We start from the raw sequence: 17,113 nt of genomic DNA on the forward strand, positions 1-17,113 counted from the left end.
AGGTAGAATCACTATGGGTTGCCTCGCAGCTTCGCTGCTTGGCCCCCAAAAATCTTTTGGTGATTTATTGTAATCTCACAATGAAAAAAATGAGGAAAAATCCAACCTTGAGGGGAAAATCTCATAAAGAAATAAATATTTTATCAACAACATGTTGCCCACAAGGGCCTGGACTGTAGTGTGCTTACTAACTGCATCTTCCCATTATGCATCTTGACCCAGTTTACCACATCCAAGGGAAATCGGAAGCTTACCTGTATATGCAGTCAGCAAGCACACTACAGTCCAGACCCTTGCTGGTGATGATCATTGTGGCCTCCTCTCTCTGCCTCTGGGCCTCTCACCTTATGGCCTTCCTCTCAGCCCTCTATGTTAGAGAGATGGGCTTGGAGACTCTTTGGCAGTGGAACTTCTAAGAGGTTACAAGTTAACTTCTCGACTAGGCTACAGGATTTTTCCAGTATGTTTTCTAAATTTCAAACACAAGTTCAAATTCAAATGTATTTACTATAGGCTTACCATATTCAGCATTCAGAACTATTAGATTCCCGTATATGAGCCAATAATGCAATTTCTACAACATTTACTTTTGGAACAAGAGAGAAACTTACACAAAACACATTTGAAAGAGTTTGCTCCCAAATTTATAGTGTAAACTAGATGTACCACGTGCTGTGGTGTTGCCATCTGCTATGCAATGTGTTTATGCAGCTACTTTTTTACATTAGAATTCATAAACAATAGGAGAAGAATGTTCCATCCAGGCCTATCTCTAGTTTTGTGCTCCAGGGCAGCTTTTACAGTACAATATGACTTCACCAAATATATCAGAAATATCAGTTTGCTCGCTCGTATCAATCAGTGCCAACTGAGTTGTTGGTGTCTTAGCTTTTTGGTAGTTTCAGACAAAAAGTTATGTATAGTTCTTAAATGACTGCCATTTTTATTTTTTACTGCTATTTTATTTTTTAGATCTAGAAATCCCTGAAGCGTTATATAATTTTGAACAAGACAAACAAGTATACAAAAATATAATCATTTTCATTAAGACTCAACCTAGTATAGGCCTAGAATAACGTAGGCCTATAGAGAATTCATTAAGTCCATGAAAAAAACGTTTTGTGATGTCAGTGAGTAGGCATCCAGCAAGATCCTGCATATTCATCAGTGACACAAAGAAGCAGAAATAAGTGGACATTTGTCACCTGTTCGAGGCCCATTTTACACTGGATCTTTAATTGGGCCAAATTATGGGCTGTGTTCATTCCACCTTTAAAGTTAGAAATATCAGACTCGAAATCTTCATTGACAGTCAATTAGGCTACAACAACACAGTACGTTCAGTAACCTGCCTGCCTACCTTGCGTATTTGGAATAGATGCGCTGTGCACGCTCGCTCATGTCCCGCGCACGTTTGCGCCACATGACACTGTGTCATTTGTCAAGACCTAGAATATTTCCTGCCAAAACAGGCTTTCATATACATTAAAGTGACTCATTCTCCAAGTACACTAATACTGAATTCACCAATGAAGTTTGTCAAAGTACGCAAGTTTGTCTGATCGCAGCAGAAACGAAACCGAAACTAAACACAGCCTATTCGGGGAAACTACGGATCTGTTTGTTGGTTGTTGCAATTTTGGCTGTTACAAATTCAGCAAGAGTGTGATGACAAGATGTCTTCAAGCTGTGAAGAAGAAAACATTGGCCTCATTGAATTTTTCAGAAATCGATTACGAAGACTCATTCTCGTCGATCCTCTTCTGAATCGTTTACATTTTATAGAAGAGGATGATAAAGAATCGATCAGAGCTAAGTTACGGAACGAGGGCGACTTAGTAGCTGCAGACCAACTCATAAACATTATTTTAAAAGGTCCACGGACAGAAGGTTGGTTTAGGCAACTAATAGACGGTCTAGAAACAGTAGGCTGTAAGAATGCAGCTAATTATATCAACAACAGTCCCCCTACTCCGTCTTTGGAGGCCGAAAATGACAACTGTGTCAGGATGATACAACTTCTTCAGCCGACACTGGAAACAATGAAGACACGAGATGTCTGCATCAGCTGTCACACAATGGACATTTTAACTGACGAGGATCGCGAGAATGTAAGTAGTGCAGTCTCAGGAAGCATAGGCCTACTACAACCTTTTGACAGATCTCTGATAGCCTAGCTCACAGGGTGTGTAGCCCTTAGCCTATGTAGACTATTAGGCCAATCTTAGTAGGCTAGTGACTGAAATTTCTGCCCTATGAAATATCATAGGTGGCTAGGCATAGGCTACTTAGCCTGTAGGGTATCATAATATTTAGAAAACTGCTGTTAAAGCCAATTGGTCGTAGCGCCATAAACCTGTGAGCCTAGGACGTGGAGGCTTGTTTTTTAAGCTTGCAATCTGGGACAATGTCAGCAGAGGGCAGTAGACGCCCATTTCTATCTCAGCAGTGTCTGAAGTTATATTCCTTGCAGATTAGAGTCTCAGAAATAGAATCATAAATTACAACATGTCGCGTGTTGTTCTAGATTTTAGCAGAGACGGACAACTACGGAGAACAAAGGGGTGCTCGTTTACTACTTAAAAGAGTTGTAAGGAATGAAGCTGGGTGGTATTCCACATTGCTCAAAGCTTTGCGCAAGACCGACCACTTCGACTTGGTCAAAGAACTCCAAGGAGAAGATCTGGTGGATGAGGAAGGTAAGAGTTGGAAACATCCCATGTTTGAGGTGTAATAATTACAATTCATAGCAAGTAAAACGTCAGCTTTATAAATAACATAGTTTGGCTGAGTTTGTCATAGTTACTCTGTTTACACTCACGCATATTGTAAAGATGGCATAAATCTTACTGAAGACATTTATGTGCTCCTACTGATGGATTTCTTTAGATTCTGTGTCAGGTAAAGGGGACACACCGCAGGCTCTTAAAGATGACAAGGAACTTGCTGACAAACACCTCAAAAGGAACCAGGCTCCGCTTTCCCAAGTTGAGGCCCCTGCCAGCTTTCCGGAATCATCCCGTGATAGTATATTAGATTCCTTCTCAAGTGGCGTTTCAAGTAAGATGGAAAAACTCACATCCTCCTTTTGTTTCTATGTTTTAAGATTTTGCCCCAATGTGTGTGTGTGTGTGTGTGTGTGTGTGTGTGTGTGTGTGTGTGTGTGTGTGTGTGTGTGTGTGTGAGAGAGAGAGAGAGAGTGAGTGTGTGTGTTAGTAAGTTAAATCAATTAATGCGATCAATATGGGATTGTCATATTTTCTTTTTCATTGTACTGTGTCCAACATGATCCTGTCTTAACATTGTTCTTTCTCTGTTATGTTTTAGTGGACCTCTATAGTGACTTTCATCAGAATGAGACTAGTCATGCGAATGAAAGCATGGATTGCTCCTCAACAGGTACTACAACTCTCTTGGCAGTTACTTTTGGGTAAAATACTTGCACATGATCTATTTACAGTTTGAAACTTTTAAATTGACAATAATGTTCCATGGACACGTGGGGCTCAGCCGAGCAGCACTGTGCAATGTGCAATATGTAGCTGTATATTTTTTCAGCGTGCAGCTTGTCTTGTATGCGCAGGATGTATCAGACATCACCACAGATTTCCCGTTCCCATCTGCATGTCGTGCATTGAGCAGTCACGAATCATAGCTCCTCAACACGACACTGCAGCTTCAACGCCTGATGTGCAGCCTGCCTGCAGTGCGAATATGCATCTTGAAGCAATCATGCGTTAAACCCAAAGAGTCTTTTGGGAGGCTGGTGGTATGCAAAAGGTATTAACACCAGTCAAGTAAAAAAAAAACTTTACAAAAAAACGCTGGACTGGTGCAAAATGTTGCACAGAATTTTCACACACTCCGGTCCAGGAGATCATCTTTCTGCCTTGTCTGTTGATACAGTCAGTGCTGGTGGTGCTGCATAGCTGGCAGCCTAGCTAACTCAATTGTTTAAGAGTCATCAGGAGTGTTTAAATAAGAGATTTCACCAGACTGTCATTGACAGACTATGTCTGTGAGTAAGTCATGTAGTGTTTTTGCTATAGTGCTGATGATGATAATTAATACCCCATTTCCCCCAATCCCCCCACTTCCCCATTCAGGCCATCATAAGACTCATTATCAAATCATTCAACTGCAAAACAGCTTAAACTTAACAGATAATCACCTCTGAAATCTTCTGGTCCAGTAGACAGTATGCATTCATCTAAAGTCCAGCATTAGCTAATCCAAAATGCATGGTTTTTGCTTGACTATGTTAGCAAGGTGGAGTTGGAGGCCCTGTGCTCTCAGGATACTGCTAGGCCTTTGTGGTGGCAGTGGAATGAAATGACTGAGAGTCACAGGAAAAAAGGGCTCCATGGGTTTGCCCTATTTGGCCCGAAGAATATGTTCCATGTGTCCCAGTGACTAACCACACAGAGGCTGGATAGTGTGGAGCACAGCCAGGCCTCTCAATTGCTAACACATGCTGTTGAGACTTAGAATGGGGACATGGGGGGAAATTTGTTGGAAATTTGTCACTTTGGTTTGTGTAATTCAGGCTGCTGGATTCGGGTGTGGCATTGACAATGTTATATGGTGTTATAAAGTAGATAAGTCACAGATAGATTCAATGCACGTTTGTTTTTTAACACTTTTTAGTTAGTTAGTTACTTAGTTTGTTGCATACGCTTACTACTCAGCCACCACTGAAATGTAACCTAACACTGCTAAGGTACTGTACGTGAGGGGTCCAGTAGTCTTAGCAGAACAGGATACTCTATTAGGATATGAGGAGCACATTTTAACTTATCGAGGCAGAATGATTGATCAAAACTATGTCATGGTTGCATGCTTACATGCGTGTCGGAATTGAAATAACAGCTGAAAGGGATTTCTTGGAGCCACTGTTTTACAATATATTTACAAAATCAACAGTATTTGTTGGCATTGTTGATGTTAGGACAAGGTTTCCACTATCTAAGACTGGTGAGTATGACATTCTGATTTGGTGCTTACGTAATGCTGCCAGATGAGGTCTCTGTCATCATTGCTACCATGCACATAAGAGCATTTATGTGTTCAGACAGGGAAGCTAAGAGAAGGTTATGTTTACATCCTGTGCAAACACCCATGCTTATTATGTTTGTCAGATTGTAAACTCCCAAACATATCCTATCAGGGTCATCTAATCTTCAAAATGATGTTGTGAACCTGCAGATTACCTTCTGCATGCTAATGGGAGTGAATTTGTTGGAAATCTCTTTCTCTCCTACACACACACACACACACACACACACACACACACACACACACCACACACACTGGGATGGCCAGTATTTATGATACATGTATTTATTGTATTTCAAATACAAAATAGTATTTTGTCATTTTGACTTTAATGGGTTGAAGGAAATGGCTTCGTATTTTGCATCAAAATACTTTATAGGTGTGTATTTTTGAAGTGTATTTTAATGTCATGCAATTATGAATTATACGTCTGTCTGTCAGCACGCATTTCTATACAGAATTTAATATTCTATATTCTGTTTACTGTAATTCTGTATATATGCAGAATATCTCCTCCTGTTTGGGATTCTTGTAAAGACACTGTCTGAAGCCATCTAAATGCAGCCACTGCTAAAAGTAAACCCAGCACAACAGCTTTACTCAAGTGGCTTTACCACACGCTAGCGCCAAGATTTTATGGTCACTGTTCCTTTCTCTTAAATCTATAATAGATGTATGTAATTTATGGAACAACCAAAAAGGCTCCATTAAAATAGAGCAAACCTGATAGAGATCTGTTTGGTAGTGCAGTTTGTAAGCCAGGCCGCAGGGAAAATCTCTAATGAAACTAGGCTTGGGAGAAGTGAAGTATTCGAAAGCCATGCAGGCCATGGTCTATTTCCTGTTGCTTTGGAGAACACAATAAGCACTATTCCCCCACCAGCATAGAAATAATCCAGGAAGTGCCACTCGAGTGATGCAGTCGGACACAGAGCCGAGACCTTCCATCATGGACTGCCCCGCGGTACTGGATTAGGAGGGCTTACGCCAACCTTAGGAGATATTGTTTTAAACTACCGTGCTCGGGATGTGGCCTGTGGTTCCCTAGAAAGAGCCATGGAGTGGCCCCCCAACACCACACCAGCCCACCCCACCCCACCCCACGTTCCAGTTTATATAATGGCAAACGTATCGCGGCTTTATCCCGGGATGATGAGCGCCCAGAGGGGGACAAAGAGGTCGTAATTACAGGGTGTTGATGCAGACGCCGTCTGCCCGGCTGACCTGCCACTCGGCTGTCTCTCTCTCTCTCTCTCTCTCTCTTTGCAGATGGTGGCGATGGGGGGGCTGTGGTTGAGACGGAAGCGGCGATGGGCGCAACGGGAGGCCCAGACGAGGGGGACATCGTTCTGAGGGACTATCAGATGGAGGTGGCCCGGCCGGCCCTCAAAGGCCAGAACATCATCATCTGCCTGCCGACAGGAAGTGGGAAGACCAGAGTGGCCGTCTACATCACAAAGGAACATCTGGACAGCAGGAGGAGGAAGGAGCAGCCGGGGAAGGTTGTGGTGCTGGTGAATAAGGTGCGCGCATGCAGGCACATCAGCCATTCTTTCCTTCGTCCCTCATTGCTGTGTCTTAACGCAGATCAGATGTTTAAACTGCAGTTTCATTCACATATTTGCTATCATGCATTCCCACTTCCTGTGACCGTTTTTGGCATCATACAAATATTTGCTTGCCCATGGCCTTGTCTGTTTTTTTCAGTTATGGTTCAAAAAGGGGAAATTCATTTTCGTTGCACCAGACTTGCCGTCTGCAGAAATGATTCATCAGACTTAAAGCGTCTGACACAGCCCAAAATCTTGCCATCATGTAGTTTTAAGTGTTGACTTGTCTGAACTGCAGCAAACACACAGCTGGTGCAACACATTGTTTTTGTTGAGAGAGTAAACTCATTAGGCATCAGGAAATGTAAAGATATCACAGTGTCATTGATGTACAGCTCTATCACATCACATGATCTCCATGGGCAATAAAATAGGACATTTGATCTGTTCTTTGCAATGAGGTTGTGTTGATTTTCAGGTTCCACTGGTAGAGCAGCATTACTCCACTGAGTTTGGAAGGTTCTTGCGGCACCAGTACAAAGTGGAACGTGTGAGCGGAGACTCTCAGCTGAAAATCTCTTTCCCGGAGGTCGTCAGAAAGAATGACATCATCATCTGCACGGCGCAAATCCTGGAAAACTCCTTTGCCAACGCCAAAAAAAAAGACGAGGACGGGATCTCGTTGTCAGGTCTGGCCCCCTCGTACCATCCCCATGCAGTTCCCTCAGTATTTTTCCCTCCCGTTATTGATCTGTGGTTGACAGATGTTATGGAGGAGAGGCTTTTTAGACTCTGTCTAAGCACGCTCAAGTGAATGATGTCCCCGGTGTTTTAGAGGTGATGGTGGGGGGAGGGGAGACTGAACAGGAATGACGCACCCCCCCCCCCCCCCCCTCCCCCACCCCAGGGATTTTCCCTTTGACAGGTTTCTGTCATATACAGCCAGTTCTCTTTTCTCTGGAAGTCTGGCTGGCACTCTCTAACCCAAGGTGGATTTTACCCAAGTGTAACAGATGCTGTTTGCTTCACGTCTTCCTGTGTCATATGATTATTATTTTATTTATTCTTTTTTTTGTAATTATTTGTTTGTTTTTTATTTTATGGGGGGCTGGCGAGTGTCTGGCCTGGAGTCTGTTCAAGCCATCAGGGGGTGGCTCATCCAATCCGCCTGAGGCCCCTTGTCACTGCGTCAAGTTTAATGTTCCACACCAGGGCTTTCTTTTGTATTTGTGTTGGCCTCTAGGGCAGCACATGTAACACCGTTCAGAAAACAAAAAGAGTTGGATTTGTAAAATGAAACTCTCTGCATTAATCTTAGCAGTGAAATGCATATTCTGACCTTTTTTGCTCTTCTCTGCATGTCTGAGTCACAGCCTGGGCTTAGAGGGAGAGGTTTAAGTTACAATGTCGGTTTTCCTACAGGAGATATGAGACTTGGGTTGGCTGGGCTGGACTCCGCGCCAAGGCTGTGGTGTAAAATTGCAGTCGCGGAAAGAAAAAAACGAGTGCTATACTCGTATTTGAAAATCTGCAAGATCTGGAAACAAAACAATGGCTTTCGGGATGGAGGTTGGCTTTCCAACAAGATAATCAACATGTAAACCTTACGCCTCAGCATAATTACAAATAGATGTTGTAGGGAGGCGTTCAAGATTCTGAGGTCTGTGGAGAAGTCAAGTGGGAGAAAGGGAGAGAGAGACAGAGAGAGAGCAAGAGAGAGAGGGAGAGCGAGAGAGGGAGAGAGAGAGAGAGAGGAAGAGAGAGAGGGACAGAGAGAGCGAGAGAGAGAGAGGGATAGAGAGAGAGAGAGAGAGCGAGAGAGACAGACAGGGCTTAAATTGTTCAGGCACCGTGCCTGAATTCAGGCGTGAGCTGGTATGCTTAAGATTTGAAAATAGGCAATGAAACTTAAGTATATATGACGTCCTCATAAATGTCTGATAACTTCAGGCACAGACATGTCTATTGCTTTAAGCCCTGGACAGAGAGAGACAGAGAGAGAAAGCGAGAGAGCTGATGGAAGGACGGGTAAGTCAGATAGGACCTCTTGGAGGGTTCATGTCCTCCGTAGCCAGGAGAGGTCCTGAACCCCTGGCTGAGAGGAGGGGTCTTCACTGGTTCTCATTAAAACGCATGTCAGCTGTGGGGCTGGATTTACGCTCCTCTCACGTCAGGTTTACAGCGTGACCCAAGACCTTCTCCTCTTTGACCTCCGCCAACTGCCACCATACACATACAACCCAACAATCCCTACACGCAAGTTTGCTAAGTGATCATCAGCTTTTCCTTATAGGAGACCCATTAAACTCTTGAAACTACTTGAGTTCCCCTTCAGACCCCTTTGAAATTCTATAGTATAAGATCAACTTTAAGTGTCTTAACTATATTATATAATACATATTCATATAGTCCCTTAAATTAAGTAAATGTCTTTCTCCCTCGGCAGACATTTTCAATCATGGTGTATAGTGTAGTCTAGCAGCTGGTATAAAAAGTAGTGGAGTAGCCAAGATTACTCTAAATACTACACAGAATAATGCTGACAGTGAACACTGAATCACCCTTTAATGAAGTGATTTACCTTTCCCCCCCCCCCATAGACATCACCCTCATGGTGATAGATGAGTGCCACCACACGCAGAAGGGGGGTGTCTACAACCACATCATGATCCGCTACCTGAGGCAGAAGCACCGCAACGCCCTGCTGCTGAAGGAGCAGAAGGAGCCGCAACCCATCCCTCAGATCTTGGGGCTGACCGCCTCGCCTGGCGTGGGAGGTGCCAAGACCCAGCAGAAGGCCGAGGAGCACATACTCAAGGTTCCCCACCAGGGCTGGTCACTGCTGTGCTTGCTCTTTTTCTCCTGACCTCGTTTCTCTCCCTTTTTTCTCCCACGGCTGTATGTCCTCTCCTCCCTACATTCATTCATCGCCTTCCCTCCCTTTTTCTCCGTACTCCCTCCCTCTCTTACTCTCTCTCTCTCTCTTTACTACCTAACTTCCTCCATTCCTGCCGCTCCCTGGTTTGTCTCTTGTTCACTTTTCCCCCCACACTTGTACCGTAGATCAAGCTGTTTCTAATGTTCCACATGGCCCCAGACTCCCAGCAGCTGTAAAGCTCCTTGTGCCATTCCTGCTATTGAAAGCAGATTGTTTTGTGAAACAAGAAACATACTGTATTTAGTTTGTTACTAACACACCAGAGGCCTCTCCTCTCAAGTGGTTTTCTAATCGTTGTTAGTGGGCGTAAATAGTCAGTTTTACCCACCAAATTAATGTTAAATAATAGAACTGTGGTACCATGGTGGAATGGTGTGATGCCACAAGTACTGTTGGTAGACTTGTGTCAGGACATATGAGTTGTCATCACAAAGCGTTCATTCCCTGTATGCTTTCATGTCATGTGCAGATCTGTGCTAATCTGGATGCTGTTACTATAAAGACGAAGAACCTAGCAGAGGAATCTAAAGCCCCTTTCAAAAGGATTGCAAGTGCTGACAAGAGGAAAGAGGTACCCCTTTAAAGCGCCAAATGTTCCATAGCTGTTCTCCACATACATACTAGTGGATATGACAAAGTCGTTGCAGTAGCAGCATAGCAAGTTGGCTGTCAGAAATGCCTGCAAACCGATCAGAGTTGAATTGTAGGTCTTTATAGCCACATTGTTACCTCTTCCAAACATCGAAGCCTGTGCTATTAAAAGGATTTTCTAACAAAGGGGAACCATAGGCGTATAAGCTGTAGTTTTATATTGAAGCAAATTACTATGTTTAAATTCACTTGATTTAAGAAATTGCTGGTATTGTGTTTCCCTTTGAATTGTTAAATGTTTAGTGACATTCAATTAGAGTGAATGCTTTGATAGTCTTGTGTAAGTGTGCCAGAAGAAACCTCTTTCTTCAAATGTGGATTTGTAAGTGCTCTCTCTCATCATACTCCCAACAATCGCAAGGATCCCTTCGGAGATGTCATCAAGGGTGTCATGGAGCAGATTCACGCTCATGTCGGGCTCAACTCGCTGTGTGAGTTCGGTACCCAGAACTATGAGCAGTGGGTGGTCCTGACAGAGCAGAATGGTGAGTTGCAGCAACATTTTCCGTAAGTCCTAGAGAAGACATACATGCCATTACTGACCCTTTTTTTCTTTCAGAGAGTATATAGTGCATATACATATGCTCCATGGTCGCAGTTGCTGTACTTGCTTGAGAGAAGCTGACTTACTGGCACTTACAGGCAGAGAGTCAGTTTAACTGAAAAACCAAGGCCTCCTCGATCAGTTCTCCCTCAGTCTGATTACTAATCCATGTGTTTCACCGCTCTGGGGTTTTAATCAGGCTAGCTGGACAGCACATTCTTTTCTGAGTACCCAGAAAAAAAAGATGCCTACCCCCCAAAAGTCCCTATAGGTTTAGGAATACTCATTTCCAAAAGGACATTTTTTTTTTTAATGTTCCTGTGGCATAAATCATCCAAAGTCTGCAAAAAGCTTTTGAGTCGGAGAGCCTGCAGTGGAGTTCTGATTGAAGAGTCAGGGAGCAAGGTTTCCTTCCTCTCTCCCTGTGTGTGCAGCGTGCCGCAGTCTTCAGTCGTCTCATTAGCTTGTTGTTTCTCATACAGCCGCTAAAGACGAAAACACTAAAGTGAGAGTGTGCGCCGAACACCTCCGCCAGTACAACGAGGCCCTGCACCAGAGCAACACCATCCGAATGTCAGATGCTTTCAGCTTCCTCGACAAGTACTACAACGAGGAGAGGAAGAAGAAGTACGACCCCGAGGAGGGCGAGTCCATCAACATCACCGACACTGAAAGATTCCTGTTCACGTTGTTCAAAGGTATTTTTTACATGACACAGAATAACTAGAGGCCAGGCTTTTTGAATTGCATTGCCGTTCAAAGAAATCAACTTGAGTTGATCATGTTCAGATCTCACTAGCAATGCCCTGGGGATCGTTGGAATGTTTTTGCTAGTACGCTGTGTTGCTCATCGGCATGACGTTGTCGTTTTTTTTATTTTATTATTTTTCCGCAGACAAGAAGGAAAAGCTGCGCGAGCTGACCAAGCAGGCCAAGTACGAGAACAACAGCCTGGCCAAACTGCGCGAGGTCATCCTGAAGGAGTTCACCACCCGGGCGGAGGCCCGCGGCATCATCTTCACCCGCACGCGACTCAGCGCCATCGCCCTCAGCCAGTGGATCCAGGAGAACCCCAAGTTCGAGGAATGCGGAGTGCGGGCCAGCCATCTGATAGGAGGTGGAGACCAGAGCCTCGTGAAGCCCATGACCTCGGTGAGTGAGGCCCGAGTGAGCGACCGACGTAACCGAGTATTTGTTTTGTCTCTTCTCTTTCTCTGTTAGCTCTGCCTATCTGTTTCCAGCATGTCTGTCTCTGTGAATGATAAGTTTGAATTCCATGTTGGGTCCAAGCGGTCTTTGGATGTGATTGTTGTTGTTCTCGGAACAGGCCGAGCAGAAGGATGTGCTGAAAAAGTTTCGCCAGGGGGAGATAAATCTGCTCATTGCAACAACGGTTGCAGAGGAGGGTCTGGATATAAAGGAGTGTAACATAGTTATCCGTTACTGCCTGGTCACCAATGAGATCGCCATGATTCAAGTAAGTCTGATGATTGTAAGAGGAAATTACGGATATATGAAGGATCTATATATTCTAAATGCACTGTCTGTTGCATTGTATTGCAGTTACTGTATACTGATATTGACATTTTATTGCAGGATTCTTATTGGAGGAGCAGTGTAATAGGGCAGAAGGGGCACAGATCTCTACTGCTATTTAACATTAGCCTATGACAACTAGCACATATTTGCATGGAATAGCTCTGTCTTTTGATTATTTTGGTTGGCAGACCCACGCAGGAATAACTGACGCAATTGTTAGTCTATGCAGCTGCAGTCCCAAAGCTAACGTTAGCTGAGAAGCTGATGGAGAAAATGAAACATAAAATTGATATGTGGGCCGGATCTCATTAAAAAACTAAATCAACCAAGGGATCACACAAAACTTTGTTGCGGGTCGGAGAGTTTGAGACCACTGCTTTAGATGTTAAAGGAACTTGCCAACATTTTGAGAAATTAGCTTATTCGCCTAGATAAGATGATACATACCCTTTTCGTCTCTGTGAGTACAGTGACTCAGTCTGACGCACCCACCAGTCAGGCGAAGCACTGGTATTTTGGATTTGCAGAAGTAAAACCGCTGCGTTGAGTCACTCTGCCCAAGTAGCAGTGCTTCGCCTGAATGAAAACATAGTTCCAAGTATGTATAGAAAATCGCTGTCTCATTTTACATTGGTATTTGTACAGTAACTATGCAACTTTCAACATGTAAATAAAAAAAAATGTTTGGAGTTCTTTTGTCACTTTTGGGAGCTATAGGCTACTTGGTTCTGACCAACTCAATAAACTATGCTAGCCTAGGCTAACAGTAGGTGTGTCAGACTGAGTTACTGCATGCAGAGAGACGAGAAGGGTATGTATCATCTTATCTAACTCTGGGGGAGACGGCAAATAATCTAATTTTCCAAAATGTTGGCATGTTCCTTTAAAGTAGCACCTCTCTCTTGTTCTGCTCTGGTCCTTTAAAGTAGCACCTCTCTCTTGTTCTGCTCTGGTCCTTTAAAGTAGCACCTCTCTCTTGTTCTGCTTTCTCATGTTATGTCTGCTGGCATGTCATATTGGGAGATGTACCGTATATGTGATGGAGGGCATGATAGAGCGAGTCTCTGTCCTCAGGCGCGAGGCCGAGGGAGAGCGGAGGACAGCAGCTACACTCTGGTGGAGACGGAGGGGTCGGGAGTGGCCGAGCGTGAAAGCGTTAACGAGTACCGGGAGAAGATGATGAGCAAAGGCATCGCCAGAGTGGTGAAGCTGCCCAAGGCAGAGTACGACAAGAAGGTGAGCATCTGACCTGTGCTGAGCGTGTTCGTCTCAGGGTGAGGGATGAACGAACTTTGGTGTATCACGTTTAACCAAACACTTAAAGGAACCATATGTAAGACTGTGGCCACTGCAATCACTGTGGTACTGCAATCACTTTCAAATTACTGTAAAGCGGTGTATCCCCTCCCCCTCCCTCCTGACTCGAGGTTGCCAACCCAGATGCGGAAACAGTACTGACTTTGTGATTAGTAGATAGGTAGAGGGTGGTGCATCAGGCCAAAACACAACATGACATGACAAAACACAACATCAACATCAGTTGAGGGCTGCAACTTCACTTTTGAAATGACAATATCCTGGCCAGACTACTGTTGTCAGTGATATAAGTATTTGAAATGAACATGATTTCTTAATGTCTACTGACATATCAGGGCCATTTTATGATTAATTGAAATACATTTCTTACATACGGTTCCTTTAAGTCTGGTATTTAGCCAGAGTTCATCGTCTCATTTATTAAATTCTTCACCCTTAAGAAAGAAATCAACTTTTTTCGAATGTGGTGGGCTTGATTTGAGTATTGCAATGTGAGACACTTTTGTGGTTGTTTTTGATCAGATAAAAGACTTCCAGCTCCAGGTCATCATGGAGAAGAGAGTGCATGCCAAGAAGAAGAAGCAGAGGAGCATGCAGCAGGAAGAACCCTCCAAAGTCAGCTTCAGTTGCAGACACTGTAACAAGGCCGTCTGCTCAGGAGAGAGCATCAAAGTCATTGAGAACATGCACCATGTCAACGTCACCCCTCGATTTCGGTGCGCCAGCTTCATATTTACTCACATAAGGACAGGATGTTTATCACACTCTCATTCTGTAATTAAACATAACCAATTGTGGTTATTGCCCTCAGGAATATGTTTCTATGTGGTCCTATCCTGTTCCACTGCATTCTTAGGGAAGAATGTGAACTTTTGCACTTCAAGCTTAACTTAAAAAGGCATTAAAGAGCTGTTGTCTACAACTAGCGGGATATACACGTATATGCCTTGCAACTTCAACACAACTTGCACTGATAAAAGATAGCCAACTTCCAATACACCAGTATTTGGGCACACTCTGCTGTAAAATCTGTTCTTATATTTTCACTTGATTCAGATTAAGTTCAAAATGTAATGGCCTTTCCTTAGGACATGCCACACCTCTCCATCATGTTTCACAAGAATTGGGCCAGTATTTTATATGTGATGCTGCTTATAGTCAAACAGACAAACAAACCATGTAGAATACATAACCTACTTGGCAGAGAACACTTGTCTGTAAATGAGTACAAATTTAAAAATGTTATATATCAAGCCTTTCAGCATACACATTTGATTTTGGAAATCAGATGTTTGTTTTAAAATAATTTGCGCAAATATGTTCTTTATTGTCCCCCTCTTCACCTCCACCTGTTTTCAGAGTGTACAAAGTCACTTGACTAATAATGTTTGGGAACAGAAAACACCTTTAATAATAATCTCTCACACTGGTTCTTTTTTTACAGTGATCTGTTCACAGTGCAAGAAAATGCTTCACTTCAAGAGAGACTGCTGGACTATGAGGCCAATGGAGTTATAGCATGCAAAGACTGTGGGCATGTATGTACATTTTATGCTATACTGAGTTGAACTCGCAGGTCATACTGCTCTCCTAGTGAGAATGTATTGAAGAGCCATGAACTCATGTAGCCGTCTGATGTTCTATGTGTTCTGTTCCCTCTGATAGAAATGGGGGTCCATGATGTTGTACAAATCGATTGACGTCCCCTGTCTTCACATCAAGAACTTTGTAGTGACTTACAACAGCAAAAACAAGGTCTTCAGCAAGTGGAGTGAACTTTCCATTCGGTTTCCAGCCTTTGACTACGCTGCGCATGCAGTGGACTTGGTGGATGAGAACCTGGAGGAGGAGGAGGAGGAGGAGGACACTATGTGACGTTAACAATAGTGAGACACTGTGTTTCATGGCCCAGATTTGTGACCATGTACTGTATGAGATTTCAGATTCCTCATACTTAAGGGGCCATACAGACAGGCCACATCTCTTAACTTCATACATACATCTTATCCATAAACATAAAGGAAATAAATGCACTTGTTTACCTACTGGACACAGTCTTACAATGGCTTTCAGCAGGCAACCCAGGGGAGTGGGTGGGACATCTCTTGTCACAAAACACTGGCAACAACACTAGCTGCATGTAGTTCAAAGTGATGATCATTTTTAATCTGGGACTTGTATCTCAGTGTTCTGTGACATATGCTGTCTGTGCTTCTGGCAAAAGATTGTTCATATTTGGGCTCAATCCAATTACACCTCTCCCCTCTACAGTGTATGCTCCCAAAGCAATGTGTTGTTTGACTGAAGTATGGCTGAGTCCAAGCCACTTTGTTTCTGAGTACACACCCAGACTTAGTGTAAGAATGCATGCACATCTGTATATTTCAATAGGTACTGACCGATGCAAAAGGAAAAGAAAAAAAAAATCTGCACACTGTGCTTTGCTCCCAAGACTGTACACCTAGACTGGACTGAGAGGAGCAATTTGCTGAATTTGGCAAAAAGATTACTGGATTAGTCACTGACTGCACTTTTAATTCTGTAATTCAGATTGATCTATCTGTCATTGCTGTTAATCATGGTATTAATAACTGCATGACATATTATTTCTGGGGTAATCAACATAATTAATGGTAATAAATTATGATATCCTGGTGTGTTGTGTTTTTGTGTTCATTGCGTGTATTCTTCTAAATGTATATATATTTTTAAAAAAACATGGCAGCTTTTCAGTCGGTTTTGTTCCCTGCCTAATGATGATGGACACAGCTTAGCATTGCTCTTTAAACCCGTCATCCTCCATCAAATGCACGAACAGCGTCGATGAAGCTATGCGTAAAGCCTAAAACGATACCTAGCATAGTCTAATGAACTGGGGGACATACTTATTCAAATGTTTTCTTTTTCTATTGCACTGACATGTTTACCTTATTGATGGAGAGTAAAAAGCGAGGATCCCTAAAGAGATTTTAAGACACCTGTTTCAGAGATCCACAGAGAATACCCATATGTCCCTGAACAAGTTCCATCTTTCCTTCACAAGAGAACAACTGTCAGCACGTATGCTGCGGTTTGCTTTGACATTCTGACAAGTGGTCCTCTCTTATGTATTCAATGAATCAATCCTATACCACAAGTATGAATATTCAAACTTATTAGCCTAACAGCGTCAATCTTACCGTAATGTAACATTAGTATTTAGTGAAATTGGTGTATTATGTAATATGTAGCATAATTAGCATGTTAGCATTGTTAGCATTTTTTACAAAACTGCCAGAAAACATGAGCTAAATTGTCAGTTATCCTTAACTATCTACCTATATAGAGCCTTTCAACTATTTGTCTATCAATATGCATTAAACTATCAGTCTATCAACAACTTTTAAACTATCTACATTTCATTTTTAGACTTTCAACATTCATGAAACTATGTGTATCAACATCCATTAAACTATTTGTCTATTAACAACTTTTAAACTATCTACATTCAACTTTTAAACTGTCTACTTCTAAACTATC

General features: G+C 42.9%; 1 protein-coding gene across 2 annotated transcripts; it reads left to right on the forward strand.

Annotated features, from left to right (window-relative positions):
• Positions 1–1,477: 1,477 nt before the first annotated feature.
• Positions 1,478–16,248, forward strand: ifih1 (interferon induced with helicase C domain 1). 2 transcript variants are annotated; one of them, XM_076263533.1, is made up of 16 exons: positions 1,483–2,111; positions 2,528–2,699; positions 2,890–3,060; positions 3,328–3,399; positions 6,325–6,578; positions 7,084–7,294; positions 9,206–9,423; positions 10,013–10,114; positions 10,556–10,679; positions 11,221–11,436; positions 11,634–11,890; positions 12,066–12,215; positions 13,352–13,513; positions 14,117–14,310; positions 15,039–15,132; positions 15,260–16,248. In XM_076263533.1, exons 1-16 carry the CDS (start codon positions 1,677–1,679, stop codon positions 15,467–15,469), a joined length of 3,042 nt encoding a protein of 1,013 aa, XP_076119648.1. In that variant the 5' UTR covers positions 1,483–1,676; the 3' UTR covers positions 15,470–16,248. The 2 variants fall into 2 exon arrangements, with proteins under 2 accessions (XP_076119649.1, XP_076119648.1); XM_076263534.1 differs by lacking the exons at positions 13,352–13,513; positions 14,117–14,310; positions 15,039–15,132; positions 15,260–16,248 and adding an exon at positions 12,335–13,234 and having other exon boundaries at positions 1,478–2,111.
• The last annotated feature ends 865 nt before the right edge of the window (positions 16,249–17,113 follow it).

This window comes from Alosa pseudoharengus, unplaced genomic scaffold (genome assembly GCF_046254945.1).
Source record: "Alosa pseudoharengus isolate Yale_2024_CS ecotype anadromous, Long Island Sound unplaced genomic scaffold, YU_APseudo_1.1 YU_APseudo_1.1_scf_3, whole genome shotgun sequence".
NCBI classification, from domain to species: domain Eukaryota; kingdom Metazoa; phylum Chordata; class Actinopteri; order Clupeiformes; family Clupeidae; genus Alosa; species Alosa pseudoharengus.